General features: G+C 35.6%; 1 protein-coding gene across 1 annotated transcript in view; it reads left to right on the top strand.

Annotated features, from left to right (window-relative positions):
* BLTP1 (bridge-like lipid transfer protein family member 1) overlaps window positions 1-20,111 on the top strand; it is a gene marked incomplete at both ends in the record, with an annotated part of 100,945 nt that overhangs the window by 38,275 nt on the left and 42,559 nt on the right. The window contains 21 exons of the mRNA XM_079534613.1: window positions 542-819; window positions 967-1,217; window positions 1,670-1,928; window positions 2,464-3,307; window positions 4,123-4,193; window positions 4,919-5,092; window positions 5,408-5,528; window positions 6,384-6,530; window positions 6,863-6,990; window positions 7,416-7,618; window positions 9,358-9,555; window positions 9,957-10,168; window positions 10,482-10,633; window positions 11,609-11,759; window positions 12,765-12,917; window positions 14,157-14,394; window positions 15,380-15,528; window positions 16,638-16,857; window positions 17,676-17,834; window positions 18,667-18,842; window positions 19,340-19,515. Coding sequence (XP_079390739.1) covers window positions 542-819; window positions 967-1,217; window positions 1,670-1,928; window positions 2,464-3,307; window positions 4,123-4,193; window positions 4,919-5,092; window positions 5,408-5,528; window positions 6,384-6,530; window positions 6,863-6,990; window positions 7,416-7,618; window positions 9,358-9,555; window positions 9,957-10,168; window positions 10,482-10,633; window positions 11,609-11,759; window positions 12,765-12,917; window positions 14,157-14,394; window positions 15,380-15,528; window positions 16,638-16,857; window positions 17,676-17,834; window positions 18,667-18,842; window positions 19,340-19,515 — 4,460 coding nt within the window. The remainder of the gene's footprint in view (window positions 1-541; window positions 820-966; window positions 1,218-1,669; window positions 1,929-2,463; window positions 3,308-4,122; window positions 4,194-4,918; window positions 5,093-5,407; window positions 5,529-6,383; window positions 6,531-6,862; window positions 6,991-7,415; window positions 7,619-9,357; window positions 9,556-9,956; window positions 10,169-10,481; window positions 10,634-11,608; window positions 11,760-12,764; window positions 12,918-14,156; window positions 14,395-15,379; window positions 15,529-16,637; window positions 16,858-17,675; window positions 17,835-18,666; window positions 18,843-19,339; window positions 19,516-20,111) is intronic.

Below are 20,111 nucleotides of genomic sequence, written 5' to 3'. Positions count from 1 at the left end.
AAAAAGGCTATTACAGCACAATACAGATGGATCAGAATTAAGGCTTCTTCTATTTTGAATTTTGCACTATTTAATGTGAATCTCTCACTGAAGTATTTACCAGGTGTGGCATTAAATGTCTGTATTCTGCAAGTTAATGCAGCTTTGTATTGGAAGTATGCAGTGTTTTAGTCAAAGGTCACAGTGATGTCATGTTTCAGATTTCTTGGTTTTTATGGTTACAGCAAACAAGTTAATAATGATTTAATTTTTTAAAGGTTCATTATAACATGCCTAAAATTGGGAATTCTCTTTGAACCCCTTTACAACTAGATACTCCTAAGTCAAGACTTTGTTTTTGTTGTTTGAAAACTATCTGAAACCTTGCCTTCTTGTGTGTGTGTGTGCACTTGCTTGTAGTTTATTAAAACTGGTTTTGGAGACGGTAGTTTACTGAAGCCTTCCTGGAATTAAATAGATTTTATATTAATTGTATTAAGGCTAATTTTTCTTTGTTTAAGTTTCATGTATTCAGAGTTCATGTTATTACTTATGTTTCCAGATGGGTACTATACGTATCGCAAACTGCAACCTCCACAATCAGTCTGTTGGAGAAGGTGTAAGTGCTGCTATTCAAGATCTTCAGTTGAGACAATATGTTGAGCAGGTGAACAACTGCAGAACTGGTCTTCAGCCAATCCTGAGGAGGGCATATTGGCTGGAAGCTGGATCTGTCAACTTGGGGCTCATCACTGCTGACATTGCTTTAGCTGCAGATCATCCTTCTAAACATGAAGTGCAGAGGCATTTCTTGGAGATGCATGATAACCGAACTAAAAGGTGAGAGATGCAGTTTGAAGGAGATGCATTTCAGTGTATTTTAGTGTATGTCTTTTTATCTTGTCTTAACTAATTTTAAATGTACTAAATGTGATGTGGTTGTGTTTCTGTTTTATTTTTTTTCTTTTCCTTCCTGCTCTTGTGTAGATTGTGGTTTTTGTGGCCTGATGACAATTTGAAGAATAAGAGAAGCAAGAACAAGTGTGGCTGCCTGGGTGGTTGTCGATTCTTTGGTGGCACACTAACAGGACTGGACTTTTTCAAGCTGGAGGAACTGACGCCTTCAAGCAGCTCTGCTTTCTCAAGTACAAGTGCAGAATCTGATATGTTTTATGGTCAGTCATTACTGCAGCCAGGAGAATGGATAATTACTAAAGAGATTCCTAAAATTTTAGATGGTGAGAATGCATTGTGCTGTAACATCATTCGGTTTTGCCCAAAAGAATCATTTCCGAACTTCACATTGGTATTTATGGTCTTTCTAATTCTGGCTATTGAGTAGTTGAAAAGGGTTCTGTGGTGGAACCCTTTGAGAGAAGACAATGGATTGATAATAATGAGCAAATTTTCATATGCTGAATTTTTATATTAACATGCAGCTTCTTTGTGATTAAAAAGAAGCTTTCTGACTTGTGTCTATTTTACTTGTCTAGAAATCAGTCTATTAAAAGAATTTGATGTTTTGCTGTTCTGATTTTATATTATTAGGAAACATGCTAGTATGTGTGTGCATTTTCAAAATAAGGGCTTTTTTTTTTTTTAATAAAACTTCTTATTTCAGTGAGCGACAAAGAGACCACTGTAGTTGTCTATCAGATGTTCAGTTTTTCTTTCTTGTTTCTAATCCTAGGTAAAACAAATGGTGTAAAACGAAAGGATTGGGATTGTAGATCTATAGGTATAGAAATAGAAAGAAAGGCACAGCATCTAAGCCTCCAAGTGCCACTGCGCTCCCATAGCTCCTCATCATCTTCAGAGGAAACGAGCAGTTCCAGTGCTGCCCTCCCATTGCTTGCAGGTGAGAAGGACAGCCCATCTTCAACTGCTGAGGATCACTTGGGACAGAAGGAGTTCTTGTCTGGTACAAAAAGAGAAGATGCTCATGGAAGGTTAGTAACATCCTGACTGAAGGACTCTTCAGCACTTCAGTACAGAACTTTACACACCTTATATTTTGCAATGGATTCAGTATTGGTTACTTGTAATGGCACTGCTAAAATATGCTTCCTAGTTTCAATGCAAATTTGAATCCCCTGCTAGGGAGTAAATGCCTGATCTGGGTAGAAACTCCAGCATGTGTGATAACAACACTTGCCATTACCAGTCACTTATATCTATCTATATGTAAACAAGTAGACTAACAAGTCTCAGAATTTAATATGTAATCAGTGTTGTGAAAATAATTGCTATGCTAGCAGTAAATCACAGAAGCATCTGACAGCTCCTGTTATGTAAAAAGAAGCATTAAGAATAAAATAAGTCCTGGAGGCATTCAAGGCCAGGCTGGATGTGGTTCTGGGCAGCCTGGTCTAGTGGTTGGCAATCCTGGACATAGCAGGGAGGTTGAAACTTAGGTGATCATTGTGGTCCTTTTCAACCCAGGCCATTCTATGGTTCTGTGATTTTATTTTATGTATTTTTCAGTGTCTCAGCTGATGGTGCGGAGGGAAGCCCTGCATCCCCTAGCAGCCAGGAAAGGCCTGTTGGTCAGTCTCCCATGAGGTCTCCTCTGAAACGACAGGCGTCTGTGTGTTCCACCCGGCTTGGCAGCACCAAGAGCCTCACAGCAGCCTTTTACGGAGACAAGCAGCCTGTTCCAGTTGGCGTGCAGTTCAGTAGTGATGTGTCTCGCAGTGATGAGAATGTGTTAGACTCCCCAAAGCAAAGGAGGAGCTTTGGTTCTTTTCCTTATACTCCATCTGCAGATTCAAATTCATTTCACCAGTATCGCTCAATGGATTCCAGTATGTCAATGGCTGATAGTGAAGCTTATTTTTCTGCAGCAGAAGAGTTTGAGCCAATTAGTAGTGATGAAGGTCCAGGAACTTACCCAGGGAGAAAAAAGAGAAAAAAGCAAGCTCAGAAAATTGAATACAGCAGAGGATCGATTTATCACAGTGTGGAAGGACCCTTAACAAGTTCTGTCCATGGGGAAATTAATCAAGATGTTAAAACGTTGCCAATTAAGACTCATCCTTCACAGACTTCGTTTGTTTCAGCTCTAGGAGGGGAGGATGAGCATATTGAGAACATTTATGTCATGGAATCTGGGAAGACTGTAGAAAGTGAACAAATAACTTCCCAGCAGCCTGTAATGGCATGTTACCAGAACTATCTTACACAGTTCCAGGTGATCAATTGGTCAGTAAAGCATCCAACTAACAAAAGAACTTCAAAATCCTCATTACATCGCCCTTTAGACCTTGACACACCAACAAGTGAAGAGAGTTCATCATCTTTTGAGCAACTTTCTATCCCTACTTTTAAGGTATGAAAGATACAGGAAGAAGAAAAAGAAATAAGAATTCAAAACAAGTTCAAATTGTTTAATATACATATTGTATAGAGTCATGATACACTTGAGGCTTGGCTGTTAGTCAAGGAATACCTTGGATTTCTGACTTTGAATCTTAGGCTGTGTGGCAGGTATATTGTGCTAAAGAAAGCTGTTAGAATTGTGTGGGTAGGATATGTGCTGAACATTAGAAATGCTACCTCTTGAGTGACATGAAGGATATTTATGTGGGTTTTGTTTAAAATACACATTACATAGAATTTTAGCAGCAGTACGTTCAGTACTGATGAAATACGTGTTAGATGGTTAGTACTTCAGAGTAAAATTGAAATACTTAGATTTACAATACTATTTCTGTAAATGTTTGTTATTTCTTCTTTTCTCCAGTGACATCTGTAAAATGAGTAGATATGTTTAAGGAAGGAGCTGAGATGAAATATGTGAAGCATAATGGAAATGACTTGATAAATAATAGGTGTCTAAGATCCATAAATTAATCTTGTTATCACTCTGTAGCAAAAGCTTTATCTGTTCATGTAAATCTTTACTAGATGAGTATTTAAAATCCTTCTTTTTAATCAATTATTTGCAAGGCTTTTGTAATCTAATATCTCAAATAATTTAGGAAGTGAAACTGAAGAAGTTTTTTTTACATTATTTTGGAGAATGTGCATGTAAGAGATTCTTTTAGAGAAACCTGGAAGAAGAGTCGTAATTTAAAGATTCCTTGGGTGGTTTTTTTTATATACGGAAGGAATATAATATATTTTTTTGTACTTTTCTCTTAGATTGTTAAGCAGGGTCTCACAGCTAATTCGTTACTGGACAGAGGCATGCAGCTTACAGGATCAACATCTAAGTAAGTTGAAACTGCGTAACATAACTGCATATGTGTTTTTTTTTTTGAAGTAGGATTTGCCTGATGCTCATTAAACACTTTGACCTTTCCAAATTTGATTTGTAGTTTCAGTACAGATCTCTTTTAGAGCAGAGTGTATTGTTACAAGACATTTCGTTTGGGTCAAAATGAAATCATCAGATGATTTTGCTTGCATATTTTCAAGACTGTAAATTGGAAATTTACTTAGGTAATTTTGGGAAATGCTTATAGCAGTTATCTATTGCACTGCCCAGTGCACAACTTGAATCTTGTTAACAACTTTGGCCTGGAATTTTATTTGTGTCCTTTCTGAGCTGAGCAGAAAAATAAACTTCTTGTTATATGCACTTTATTGAGTATTAAAATCATACCCAGAGTGCCTCAGGAGAATTTTTGCAAGCTGAAGATCTGATTAAACACTATTCCTGACAAAATTTTTTTTTCTAGTATGTGACTCTAACCTCACATCACTTTATTCTGAATAGTCTCATTGATTACTGCATGAAGCAGTTGACTCTACTAATGTTGGTAGACTCTTCCCTTGCTTTAGATCTGTCTACAATTTAAGACTGATGTTTTAGTACTGTTGGTATTCTACTAAAGCATTAAAAAATATATATATTTAAAATGGACAGGTGTTTACTGATAGTCACCTTGATATTTTTTGCAAATCTAGTTTAATAATGTGTATTTGACTTGTTTAGTACACCTTACACTCCTTTGGATAAGAAGTCTGCAGAAAATACAGATGATGAAACTATAACAGAAGAATGGACATTAGATCATCCAGTCTTCCAGACAAGGACAACAGCAATCGTAGAAGTAAAAGGAACTGTAGATGTAGTTCTGACTCCTCTTGTTGCAGAGGCATTGGACAGGTAATTAGGTTTTTTTGCTACTTCAGTGTTGGTTGATTATTGTAAATGTTGTTTGAAATCAAAGTTGTTGAGTTGAGCAAAGGATTAGGTAGAAGAATTGAATAACACGTGAGTAATGATATGGCATTGCCTAGTGTACATTGAATATTATTTTGCATTTCCTGTAAAAAAGCTAGAAGGATGTTATGCTGACATGGGAATTGCAGTTTCTGTCTGCCAATACTTAGTTTTTCTCCTTACAGTGTTAATTAAGCACGGTTCATTATGTGAAAGTGGAAGTTTCAGTATCCTTTGTGGGCTTGTTCTCTCTCACAGGTATATAGAAGCAATGGTGCACTGTGCAAGCTCTCGACATCCAGCAGCCATTGTTGATGATCTTCATTGCAAAGTTCTTCGAGATGCTGTACAGAACAGCAAAACAAGCTTCTCAGAAAATGTAAGGAAGGGAACAAGAAAATTATCCAAAGCTTTGAAAGAATACTGTTTTCTTTATTTTACACAGAGAAAGACTTAACTGAATTCAGTGTTTTAGGGTACAGGACCTAATTACTGTATCAATTAGAAATACTTTTTATCTTGATGTACGTTTTCATAGTCAATGACCAGAAAATTCTACTTCTGGGACTGAAGTGAAGTTTTTTTCCCCTTTGGATGATCTAGTCAGTAACAATAACAATTTGCCTAAGATCATGTTCGGACATGAGAACTGACATTCTTATGTATTGCAGATATGAACATAATACGTAATTCATTTAGGGCGGTCAGGAAGGGAAAGGGAGTCTTTGTGAGATAGAAGAAAGTTTGCATAAAGCAGTGGGAGTCTGTGCTTTTCCTTGCAGTTAATCTGATAACTTATAAAATTAATTCAGCTTCAAAATAGTTGTATGGTAGTTCTACAAAGTTAAGAATTCTTTCTGTCTAACATAATGACAAAGTTAATATTTTTTTCATTAGAGTTTCTTTGATTTCATAGTGTAACTGACACTACTTATCTTCTTCATGATGATTTTTTCCAGTATAACCAATACATGTTGAATTCAAACTTTCCGCTGAGCTCTGGTCATCTGAAAGCTATTCTATGGGTACCATTGCTACCCTATGGGGTCTAAACATAACCTATCTCTAAGTGCTACAGTCCTTGTTCTAGAAATCATGGCACTGCACATTGATTGAAGTCAGAATCTCTTTGTAGCTCAGCTCTGATAAACTCTACTGAAGCTCTTTAGCATAGGAGCTTTGACTTTTAATGAGAATAGATTATTAAGTGGTAAAACCCTTTTTCCCTTCCAAGCTATCTTCCAAGCAGGATATTAGAGGAACAAAAATAGACGCTACTACTACAGGCACAACAAACCAGGGACCAGCACAGACAAATCTCTCACTTAAGCAAGATAATGTGACAATTAAAGGCCTTCAGGCCAATGTTACTGTACCAAAGGTAAGAACTCTTCATTGAACTTATTCAGTAGATGTATTCCTCATAAATTACCCTTATTTTTGAATCCCTTTCAGTTCCTGGAAAGCTTAATTGAAACTATGGGTTTTTGATAGGTAGCTAACGTTTTGAGTAGTGTAGACTCTTTTGGAGCTGCCTAATCTTATTATGTAGGTGTGTGAAGACATCAGTGATGTCTTTTATCTTTAAAAGCTTCATTTTACTCAGAAGTATAAGACTACTTATCTTGCTTATAAAGTAAGATTGTATCAGAAGTTTGTGATGTAACATGTTTTTCTAAATTTATTTACTCTTTGGTGAAATTTTCCATTTAGGTGAACTTGTGTTTACTACAAGCATCTGTAGATGAATCACCAGGGGTTTCTTCTGGCAAAACTGTGACTCATGTTTCATTAGTAGCTTTGTGCTTTGATCGAATTGCTACACAAGTTCGTATGAATAGGTAAGAATAAAATTCACTGTTTGTTGATTTTTAATCAAAAGACTTAAAGTGATTACAATTCTTTTGAAATGTAGCTTGCAATTCTGAAAGGAAGTATTAAAAAATATGTCATGAATGAGTTAAACACTAAAATATGTTTTCCATATGGTATAAATTAACATCTAATATCTGCAATTAAAATTGCAATTTCTTTGAAAAATGGAGAAACCCATCTATAATCATTTTGGAATTTAAGTTCTAACTCTTTCTCAATTATGTCATACAGAATAAAATTAATTTTTTATCAAAATTTAATTATCTTACAACCTTAAAAGAATTTCTAATGCTGCCATGCCAATATGACTTAAAATTTAAAACAAAAATAATCCAGTGAACCATGTCTGTCAGAGATTTGCTTTAAAGTCTTTTCTCCTCTATATTCAAAGGGGTATAGTTGAGGAGTCTTCAAACAATGCAGAGATTGGGAGGAATTCTGTCACGTTTGATCGTTACATCCAAGCCAGTAAAATGCAGCCCCAGTCTTCTGGCTCACTGAGATCCAATGCTGGAGCAGAAAAAGGAAAAGAAATTGCTGCTAAACTGAATATCCATCGTGTTCATGGACAGCTTAGAGGCCTTGATACAACAGGTAAACATTATTATTATTGTTTTTTAATGGTGGAAATAACATTTTTCATAGAGGCAAGTAGTGATAGTTTGCCTTGATTTCATTTTTTTGTCAACACAAATGAAAAGACACTTAAATGTGGAAATTTTGCAGGTAGTCTAAAAGAAATTTTGAAATGGGTTACTCTAATTTGCATTCAGTTATTTTACTGATATGCTGATTTCAGCGTAGGGAAAGTGAAAGCTGTGAAGGATTTCTAAGCAGCTTGTATGGTCACGTGGTAAAGATGGACGTATGCTGGTAAAATTTAATACCTGGATTCTCTTCCTTCCAGCTCCTCTTTCCTTTTCATCTGCCCTTTTTTTGTCACCTGATACTTGGAATGAATTATGCTTATCAGCTTCCTTAGTGCTTTCTAGCACTTTGAAGATAGGTGTAGCGTGCACATTGTACTGTCAATTTCAGCTTGACAAGTGGTAGATTTTTAACTGTATCTATAAAATGGAAAATGAAATCTACCTGATTGTGTTAATTCTTGTTAGTGTTAAGGTAGTTCCTTCAAGAGATTATGAATTCAGTTCAGTTGCTATAACCTCTGATCCTGGAAGAAGTTAGTTTATCAGCTAGTAGAAAGAATCTGTAGGACATGAGAAAGGAGACACTCTTTAACACAAGAATGATTAAAGATCACTCAAGAGAAAAAGCCTGTGTGAACACTAGTGAGCAAATGAAAACGGAGGAAAACAAAGTCAGTAGAAGAATATTAAAATGGCTAGCTCAAATCAATTTAGTTATGGATGAAACTTTGGCAGTAATGTTATGTGTTAGGTATGCTGCAGATATTCAAGAAGGCCAGATAATTCTTGAATTCTAACTAGAAAACCTCATCTTCTATTTTAAAGGTTTGAGAAATGTCTTTCTAGAGAACTTAGCATTTCACGTATGCTCTGAAAGTGATTGCTGTTATCAGTCAGAGGCAGAGTAAGAGTTCGGCAAGTGGAATATAAATTGACTTAGTATGGTTCTTTTCCCCAGATATTTGGCATTTAACTCTGTGTGAGAGGTAATACGAAGCAATTACAAAATTATTTAAGATGTTCCTTCAGAAATGTCACTCTAAGAAAGGATTTATATTTAGGCTGTGTCCTAATATCAAAGAAATCAAGGTGGCATTGTCCTCTCCAGTATCTTAGGCAGCAAAGATCATAAGGAATCAAAAACTGTTTGTGTTAAATATCTGTGAAGTATGCTATAGTTAATACCCCATGCATTTCTACTTATGTGTCTTATACAGGAGGACTGTCAGTGTCACTATCACTGTTGCTGTTAAACTTGAGGTACTTGCTAGGAATTCTTTTTGATAAAATAATTTCAGGCTGATTGCCACTTTTAGATAAAAATCTGAAGAGCTTGTTTGTATGCCTGTCTTTTGAACCATGACTATAAAAAGATTAAGAAGGCAGTTGTGTTAGGATTGGGAATGTCTTGAAAGTTCAACTTGATGTTATTCGCTCCTTGCTTTTCCACACTTAGAAATTACCATGCCCAAATAAACGTTCTAGGAGAAAGGTATTTAGACTTGAAGAACGATACAGCTTTTTTACAATTGGCTTATTGTAGATTTTTGCTTTTTTTTTTTCCTTCTGATTTGAGTTATAATAAACAAGCAACACTTTCGAAAACTGTAAACATGATTGCTATTTGAAGATGTGAGGTTTTTCTTTCATTTAGTAATTGGTGCTAAACATGTTTGTTTCCAGATATTGGGACTTGTGCAATAACAGCAATTCCTTTTGGAAAATCAAAAGTTCTTTTTACTTTGGAAGAGTTGGATGAGTTTACTTTTGTGGATGAAACAGACCAACAAGCTGTTCCAGATGTAACTAGAATTGGTCCTAGTCAAGAGAAGTGGGGTTGGATAATGTTCGAATGTGGAATTGAAAATTTAACTATAAAAGGTAAGACTATGTGTGCTCTATATCCTGTGTTTATGAAGCTGATAACAGTTGTGCTGCTGGGCCTTCTGGTTGAGGAATTACGGTTTAAAATTGCTGAATATAGATGATACTAAAGGATACAGCTATTGTACATAAATCACGTAACACTGTAGATTCTATAATAAATATACTTTTAGTCTTCAATGCTACTTACCGTAGTGCAGAAATTAATTCCATAGAAATTGGCTTCAATTTCTCAAATCTACGGAAAGCTAGAAATAGATTTTAAATTGTATGTAAATTGATAGTGCATCTTGTTTAATCAGAAGCATTTATTTCTCTTTTTAAGTACAGTATGGGATGTAGCAATAGAAATATATGTGTGGCAAACATTTACAGTTTTGCTGTGTGTTCTTTTTTAGGAGGAAGACAATCTGGTGCAGTATTGTATAATACATTTGGAGTCATGGGTAAATCAAGTGCCACTGAGAGAGGTGGACTGCTTGCATCAAATAACTCTTCAGATTCTCCAACTGGTAGTGGTTATAATACTGATGTGTCTGATGATAACCTTCCTTGTGATAGAATAAGTCCCTCTTCAGATATTAATGGAAACTCAGTTTCAGATGAGCAGGTATGTATGTACTTAGATAAATGTGACTGGGGTTAGGTTTTACTTCTTTAAAGTGATTATAATTTGTAGTTTAAAACTGAAAATTGATAGATTTGTTGTACCAATTGAATTCAAACTCCCATCTTGTGCATTAAATTTTTAGCTTTCTGCAAAGTGTCTTAGTAGGGTCTTGGAAGAGTTGGTGAAGAGCATTAATTTTGTTTGCCTAAGTGGATATGAAACTGTTCAGTGCAAACAGTGCACTGTAGAATATGTTACTGCCTTTTAACATTAACTGCTTTGGAAAAGACTTGATTATGTTTTGTATTTTAAGGACGAAGGGGTTGAATCTGATGATCTGAAAAAAGATATCCCTTTGATGCCTCCTCCACCTGACTCTTGCAGCATGAAGTTAACGATCAAAGAAATTTGGTTTAGCTTTGCAGCCCCCACCAATGTGCGATCTCCAGCCCATGTATTTTCAAGGTATGACTTCAACTGACTTGAAAGAAAATAACATCATTTCTGCTTTGGTAAATTACAGTTGTATTTAGTAAATTCTGAATTTAACTTTGTAATTAACGGCGCTTCTCTGGCAGAGATGGCTTTGGAATGTATGTATGTCACAGTAACTCTTGCTTCAGTTTGTAATTGCCATCATATATATGGAGGTGTTGACAGAAAATGTTTAGATATTATTTTAGAGATGATTAAAATGAAAAATAAGCATTTGCAGTGAGAATTAGATTTCTGAGAAGAGGGGTGTAGAGGAGAAAACTGGCTTTGGTTAAGAGAGATGTGAGAGTGGAGAACTGCTTGTCAGTTTAGTCTTCAATCTAGTACTTAAACTGGCGATTTTATTACCACTGCACCCTTTCTAGGAGTTATTCATACAGTGTTTGTGTGAAACACTTGAACACTTATAATGTTAGATACTCTACAATAGATATTTAAGCATCTCTAAAGCTCAAAATGAGCTTGGTAAAACTGTGTTTGCATGTATACAGAATAAACAGAACGTGAAAATATAGAACAAACCTCTGTTCCTATATGGCAATAAACTAGAATATGTTTTTGGGTTTCTTTCTAAGAGTTTTTGCCTCAGTCTTTCAGCAAAAATTATTCATAATATGTTATATAACAATTAATTTGGAATTCAATTAATTTTGATAATATCAAATTTTATGATTGCAGTAGAGAGTGCGAATAGGAAACGTGGGGAATAGTGACAACAGGAGTGTATGGAATCATGGATGTGTGTGTAAAACAAAATCTGAATTATGTACTTATTGCTAGTTGTCATTTTCTGCATTATAAGTTTATATTCATTGTTTTTTAACATTGTTCTCTTGTATTCTACCTCTTTGAAAGTAATTCATAATAGTAGTAGTAAAACTTGCTTAGTACTGCTGCTGAATGTGAATGTCTCTTTTTTTTTTTTTTTTTTTTTTCCTCAATTAGGCAGCTGAACCTCCTGAGTACTGCAACTCCAGCCGTTGGTGCTTGGCTTGTTCCCATTGATCAAGTGAAATCATCTTTAAATAAACTAGAGACTGAAGGAACCCTGCGAATTTGTGCTGTTATGGGTTGCATTATGACAGAAGCATTAGAGGTAAATGAACTTTATAGAACCAATATGGAAATCAGAACAGTGTAATTCTTTGTATATATTCATTTTGAGATCCGATTATTTGCACAGTGAGTTTCATACTGTGCCTTTTATGATGGTTTACTTACAAGAATTGGTTACAAGGATTTACTGCCTTTGCTTTTTGTACAGAATCTATATTTAAGCAGGGGGAACAAAATCAGCTGTTACTAGTGACAATGCCTTGTGCTTCTCACAGGAGCACATCTCCTTGTAAAACTGGAGGTTCTCTCTCTTGAAAGATGTATGGTTATGGTATTTGGTATAATTTATGGAATTTGAAGGTTTGAATTATGAGTTATTCAGGTTATCTTCTGGGAGAAAAATGTGAACTTTTGTGCCTCTGCAGTGTATCAAATCATTGCGTGTATCAGATTCACTTATTAAAAGAAAGGAGAACAAACCAACCAAGAGTGAAAAATTCTTGCAAGAAGAGCAAAACAGATGTTTTTGTTGTTGAAAACTAGGATTGGTAAATCTCTTGTGACAAATTGCGTCTTACTGTGATCAGATAAGGAGCTTCTTTGTGTGTAGGCAGTTTTCTGCTGTTGGTTTAATTAGCACCATCTAGTGGGAAGATTTTGAGAGGTGATACCTGCTTAGATCCCATCCTGTGTAAGTCTCAAACCTTAGTGTCAGACTAGTTTTGTGCTGGACTCAAAATCAACCTTTGCAGCAGTCCCCTTTGTAAACTCACTTTATGTATTTTGCTTTATATATTTTTCTTGCATATGTGTCCTTTAGTCCAGAAATAACTTTGCCTTTTGCTTTGTTACCATATAAATAAACTTCAAATGTTATATTTTTGATATAGTGCTTTTTAAAATTATGCTAGATATCCATGTATCAAGATTTTATTGTAGAAGTTCAAAATGATATTGTGCTAAAAGTTACCTGAAATTGTTGTTCACATGCAAGTTCTGTTTGCAAGTATATTAATGTGTGAAAAATGGTTGCATTTTAATCTAGAATAAAAGTGTGCACTTTCCTCTGAGAAGCAAGTACAACAGGCTCACCAAAGTGGCTCGTTTCTTGCAAGAAAATCCTTCTTGTTTACTGTGTAATATATTGCACCATTACCTGCACCAAGCAAACTACTCAATTATTGAGGATGCCACCATGGTGAGTCACTCTGTAAAAATGTAAATAATTCAGCATATTTGTTTAAAGCATACCAATTCTAATGTTTCAAATTAGGTAACTATATAAGGAAAACTAAGAAATTGTGGAATAAAGCCCAAACTGCTGTATATCCTTATTATTTTCTTTTAGATCTGCTGGTTTTTTGTGTGGCCTTTGTATATGCATTATTTTTTCTTAACTATATACAAAATCCTAGATAAAAAGGCATATATTTGAAATTGTTAATGGCCTTTTAATCAAATTTCCTTTTGCTTAAAGATAATGACAAAGTAGTAAAAATTTGCATCTGTGGTTTTAAAAAGAAATAAATCTCAATTATTAATGCAAATGCATGCAGTAATTAGATTATATTTCACATGCTCTCTTCAGAACTAGACTTCTTGTCAGTTAGAAATGGTTCAATAATGCAGACAGCTTAATGATTTTCACAAGGCTAGAATTGTAGAAACCTTTAGGACTGAATGGCGTCTTTTTGGTGGCTTTAGTAAATATCTGAACTGTAATGGTAAATAATTGCTTGGACAAATGTGTTGGGCATAAAGAAGATAGTTTGTCTCTGATTATGTGTTATTTTCATAAGCCATTTACATGCCTGCCAGAGTTGAACACTGCTTTTCTGTGTATTCCAGTGATCAGAAATAGCACAGTTTGTGACAAGAATAGCACTGTTTGGTTTGTGGTTAAAAATAAGAAGTATGTGGCGTTGGGGTTTATTTGGTTTCATTTGTGTTTGTTCTTTTAGTGCTTCTCAGTGATGCAGTCAAAACAATCTATGTTTTTACTTCAAATTTATGTTTTTGAATGACTGCTATGAACAAAAAAAACCCCAAATTTCATTTTTTTTAAATTGTTTCTGCAGTCACTCGAGGGCTGCTCTAATTTTCAGTCCATAGTTTAGAGTCTTACAACTGTTTGAATACTTTTCATTTCATATTTAATAATCCTGTTTCCTGTTGCTTATTCTTGTCCCTTTGGGCTCGATCCCCAGGTCATATACGTTAATGTGTTTATTGTGTTTGGTAAAACAGCAGTTTTTATCTCTTAGCACTTTGACTTCATATATTTAAATGGAAATTGTGTGGTGCCAGCACACTTCCATCATAGGCCTGCAGGAATGGGAGTGTTTCGTCTTTGAAAAAATAATTCTGTAATGCTGACTTTTTTCCTACAGTCGACTCTAAAACATTACGATAATCCATTTCTGTTAATTTTTTTAAGAGTGATGGCCTTCCTGCATTAGTTACCTTAAAGAAAGGTCTGGTCGCCCTAGCGAGGCAGTGGATGAAGTTCATTGTAGTGACCCCAGCCTTTAAAGGAGTCAGCTTACACAGACCAACTCAGCCTGTAAAACTGCATACAAGTGTTTGCCGTGAGCACGAGGACGGGCTTGGATTGGATGGAGGGGGTCTTCAGAGTGACACAAGTGCTGACGGAGCAGAGTTTGAATTTGATGCAGGTATTTTAGTGTTCTTCTCTCTTCCTAAAAGCTCATAGGGACAAATAACTTCCTCTCAAAGCACTTAATGCTTTCAAGATATTATATTCTTTCTGTAGAATCATCAAGCTTCTTTTATAAAATCCTCTTCATTTTGAAACCACTGGTTGTAGTGTTAATATAATATTATTATCGTATGTCATTTGGGAAAAAGCAAAAAAGGAAATTTTGTGTCTTGCTTCACGTGCTTTGTCTTATTCACAGCCCAAAATACATCAATTTTCTTATTTGTTAGCTTGTAATTATAATTTTGTCGTGCAGTTTCTTATCTTAAGATTGTAACACACAATTCTATGAACTCTCTCAGGAACAGCTTCAAATCTACCATCTTCCCTTTATGAAGATGTATTTTCATAAATCTTGTTTTATTCCATTTTTACTAGTTTGTCTGTGGTAGATTTCTGCTGCCAACTTACACATTGCCAGTGTAACAGAAAGTACCCATCTGTCTCTTCAGCTGATTTACAGCTAAGTTAATTAAGAACTACTGGAAGGAAGGGCATAAATATCTGTCAATTAGAACAATCTATTTAACTATCTTGAGTTGAATCAGTTATTTTCTGTTTTTAGCATCTACATTCAGTTTTACTGTCCTAAGAAATAAAATTAGTTAATAAGAGTGCTGTGGAGAATGCTGTCCCCTGTGAGGACTCTTATAAACGGATTAGGAGAGGAAGATAAGCAGGAATTTTGTAAGCAAGTGAGCTCACCTGCAGTATAGCACATCTATTTTGTGCAGTACTTGTTGTAGGATGTTGGAAGAACAAAAAGATTGTACTTGTGTTTGAGATTTTCTTACGTGTCTTAGTATTCCCTAGGCAGCTATGTGTGGGTATGTAACAGAACCTGGAAGTTCACGACTACTGGTAATTAAGTGTCTAATAATAGATAATCTTGATTCCCTGTAATACATACAATTGAGGAAGAATTGTTTGCTTGGTTCCAGCTACTGTCAGCGAGCATACAATGCTCTTGGAAGGAACAGCTAATCGACCTCCACCTACTAGTGGCTCTTCTGGGCCTGTTACTGGTGCTGAGATCATGAGGAAACTGTCCAAGACTCACACTCATAGTGATTCTGTTCTGAAAATAAAGGTAAGCTTATAGCATGATGCACAAAGGGAAAAAGAGGTTTATAGCTGGTCTGTCTAGAATCAATTATGTAGGCTGCAGGTAGTCTGAAAAGTAACTGATACATAGAGAACGTGCTTCTTGTGCTGTAAAAGAAATGTTTGATAAGTCGATGTACATTCTGTATCTGTTCTTTATTGTTTTTCTTGCCACTGAACTTCAGAACCAAACTTTAAAAACATCTATACGTGTCATTTAAGCCTGCAGATCACTGCTTATAATCTGCTGGTGGGAACAGAAATCTTTCTCGTTATCTCAAATCTCAAATTGACAAAGCATTCCATTACCTTGCAAAATTGTGTCGTTGTTTTTATCTCCACAAACTGCTCAGAAAACTGGAATATTTTGTTTTCATCTCCATTTTCTGAACAGAAAAAGTTGGGCATTTTAAGCAATTTGTTGTCTTCCATCTGGGGCTCCCCACAGACAGCAAACCTCTCTAGATGTGAAGTCAGATCAGCAGATACATGCCCCTGTCCCTGTAGCAAGGGGTCACCAAGTCCTGTGACTCACTGCTTCCTCCTATTGGTCTTGCATGTTTTAGAGTTTGGTAGCCCAGATGCTCTGCATATCTGGCTGTTCTTCAGCTGTGAAGGCAGAGATCCTGTTTGTAAGTTGTAAGCACTTAAGTGAAGCAGGAGCCTTCCTCTTGTTGCCAAAAGTCCCCAGCTCCCATTCTTTGCCTTCCCTGGAGTTGACTATATTTATACTATGGGTGCAAGGGATTTGATCTTCAAATACTAAATCCAAATGAGATTTACAGTCAGTGTACTGTTCCTTCTACATATTTGTCTTAGATTAATTATACACATCTGCAAGTCCATTTGTTACGTTTTGCTTTTAAAATTATTTTTACACCTTATTTTTCAAATATTATAGCAACTTTAAAAGCAACTTACTGCGCAATAACTCTGCGGTGTATAACCTGGCCCAAGCAAAATGCTACTTGTCTAAAATTTCTAGGAGTGAGACTTCATAGTTACTGTGTTTCAATCTCATATTCAGAACAAATGCCACTTCCTTTTTACAGTTTACACAACACTTCATTAGTTTCTTTATGTTTTGTCTACAAGGGCATACATCCGTATCATTCCTTGAGTTACACCAGTGGAGATACAGCTACGGATTCGCCAGTGCATGTTGGCCGTTCTGGCATGGCAGTCAAGGAAAGTCCAAGAAAAGAGAGTCTGCTCAGCTATCTTACTGGAAGTTTTCCTAGCTTGCATAATCTTCTGGAAGGAACTCCTCAAAGAAGTACAACTGCAGTTAAAAGTAGTTCTTTAACAAGAACAGGTATGATGTAGGTTAAGGGTTGATGGCGTAGGAAGAGAGGACAGATCCCACCCTAAAAATAAAAATCAGCTCTAGAGATCAATGCGTCATGCAGCTTCCTGGAAACAAATAGTATGTGCTTTGGATTAGGAAAACAAGAAAAGGCAACTAACAAACTAAGGTGTTTGCCTTTTATATAGCCTTCCTACTTTCTGAGCGTATGTATGTAGATAAATGTGTTCTTTGAATGAAGAAGGAATAAGTGGTTGTTCTGCATTTGTCAGGTGATTCTTTTTTGTTGACCTTGTAAGTGGGTCAGAAAGTGGACTGAAATGAATGTTCCAGTAATTTTGTAATTTGCAGGTTTTTATTATTGTATACAAATTAATGGTCCTTTGAACGTGTGCATTGTAGAAGTTTGAATTACATGCACTGAAATTTGTACATTGTGTGTTATTGTTGAGCGTGCCTTGTTGCAATTTATATAAACAGATAAGTTTGATGTTGCTTTTGCTCTAAAACTTCTCTCCTTTGCTGTCAGAGGATGAAATATTTTACAGAAGAAAAGGTACTTCTGTTTCTTAATGACTGCTTTCCTCCAATGATGGTAGAAATGAACAAACACAAAAATAGTTGTACCGCAACATCTATTAATGTCCTTGTATAGTTTCTGTGGTAGTGTGTGTAGTTTGGAAGGACACAGAATCTGTTGGAACAGACAGACAACTAAACTCGCTGTTTTGATAGTAGATCTGTATTCTCAGTAAAATTATGCTGTGTTCCTGCTTTTTGCCTACATTGATACTTGAAATGTGAAATGTTATGATTTATCTGTATAGGAAATACTGTGGCCACAGATATGCTATCTGAACATCCTTTGCTGTCTGAACCATCTTCTGTGAGTTTCTACAACTGGATGTCAAATGCTGTGAGCAACAGAGGGAGTGTAGTACAAGAAAGTCCAGCCACCAAATCTGGCCACAACAGTCTTCCAACAGGTATTGTTGTTAGCAACTGAGTTGAAGATGTGACTGTGGGTTGACTTTCCTGCATTTACTGTTTCTTCTGAAATATGTCTTCATTTTCTGCAACTCTAAATTTGAATGTTTCTTTGATTAACAGCCTTCCAGTTACAACATACTAATTGTGGTCAATAACTTCAGAGTTGTTTCTTGTTTGTTTTTAATGTTGAACAAATAGTCTGATCTCCCCAAAACATCTTCGTTCTCTACAGACTGCTTAACTGGTGTGGCCTTTCTATTAAATGTGATGTGGTTCTCTGCAAAAGGAATTATATGGTAGAAGTATAGCTTTCAATTTTGCTTTCAGAGAAAGTTATATTATTTTTTTTTTTCCTGTTGAAACCGTAAATGTTTGTTCACAAGTTTACATTCCTGTAATTAGACTGAGTGACTCTGACTCAGATGCAGATATACCCAAATCATTCTTCTCTGAAAGCAGATAGCCATGGCTCTCTGGTAAGTGCTCTAATGTTGAGTTCTGGCTGAGCATGCATTGGCAGAACATCTCTGTCTCACAGGATGCAAGTCCAATACAAACTCAAGGCGCTGGGTGTATTAGCTATCCAGTAGAATGCAATACAGGCCTTCAGAAGGAGTACAGAAAGGAGGGAAAATTTTTGTGCTTTTCAAATTTGAGCTGAACAATATCATACTGTTTCTGAATGCCATTTTTGCAAGGTTATGGACTAGATTAGGAGGCTAACTTCCTATGTTTATAATGTGTTATAAACTTGGATGAGTTTAAAGAGTTAATCATGTTAAAAAAAAATGCTGTGGTGTAAGTGTTCCAAGGGTATTTATTTTTCAGGTGTTGCACCCAATCTTCCTACCATACCCTCTGCTTCAGACTTCAACACAGTTCTGTCTAGTGACCAGAACACCCTGGATGGCACACATTCACAGCACAGCACCAGTCAGGATGACATTGCAGGTGTGGAAGAAGGTAACCAGGGATTTCCTGCTGTCCAGCTAGCGGATGCGCAGGTAAGGGTGGCTCGCTGATTACTTAATAAAATTCTACAGTAATTAGAATTTTATCCTGATTTTCTTACGTGCTTATCTTATGCATCCTGTGCAAGGATGAAAGGCTCAAGTAACATCTGAGATTTCTTTAGCAAATTTTATGAACAGTGATTAGAAAATTGTTTCATAACTTCAACAAATGTTTGGAGCATTTATGACAATAGCCTAGATCTTCTGAGTGCTTTTTAATCGGGGGGGGACATTCAACTGTACTGCATAAAGCTTGCTCCCAAAGCTAGCTATCCAATGTTAACTTGTTATGCAGTCAATCTTTGTACACAAAAATTCATAAAGTTTGTCATTTTTTTCCTTCTTTTGCTGTTTTTTGGCACAGTCGATAAAATTATTTTTTTCTATATATTACTGTAATGATAGATCAACAAATGATGATGTAGGAAAATTAGAATACAGAAATAATCTAGAGAATGTAAAGTAAATCAGTGTTCTTTGTTCTGTAGGTTGTTTTCAAACCTCTTCTAAGTTACACAGGGATTCAGTCTCAGGATGCAATGCCACTCTGCTACAGAATGTACTTTGGAGAGTACCTTTCATTCTCAGGAACTTTGGACTGCCTCAGAGCAGATATTGTTGATTCAGATACAGCAAAGGACAGAAAAAGCAAGCGAGCTCGAAGGTATTTTGTTAAATATTTGAAAATACGTGTACTGGCTAAAGAATGGAAATTAGGGCTTTCATTTGCGAAGAAGACAAATGCAATTCTAAAGCGCAGTTGTTTTGTTGTTGTTGTTTGTTGTTTGTTTTTTTGCTTTGTGGTTTTTTTTTTTTTTTTTTTTTTTTAATCTGACACATTTTATTTTTGTTTTGTATTTCTCTTCCTATGTAAAAGATTTCAAAATTTCAAGTATTTGAACCTCAGCTACTTCTGAAAATTGGAGACTGGGGAAGGGTAGTAGATAGGAATTACTGTGGGAGAAATTTGAGATGTTCTGAATTGAGGTTTTGTAATTCACCTGCAATGAGGTTGTTATTTTCATTGTAAATACCTAATTATTTATTAATGTATTCTTTTTTCTTTTATCCCTGCCTGAGTGTTTTGGGTGATGTCTTAGGATATAATAAAAAAAATGGCATGCCAAACTAAGTTTTCAGTGAACTGAATGGTTACTATGTTAATGGAAGTACAAAGGTTCATCTCCAATATTTAAAACTATACTATGAATGCGATACCATGAGAGGAAAGGTTGAATTCAGTAAATCAGTTGTACTGTA

This window comes from Tetrao urogallus (assembly GCF_951394365.1).
Source record: "Tetrao urogallus genome assembly, chromosome: 4".
NCBI lineage: Eukaryota > Metazoa > Chordata > Aves > Galliformes > Phasianidae > Tetrao > Tetrao urogallus.
The sequence above is the reverse complement of the archived record's forward strand: the minus strand, read 5'-3'. Positions and strand labels throughout refer to the sequence as shown.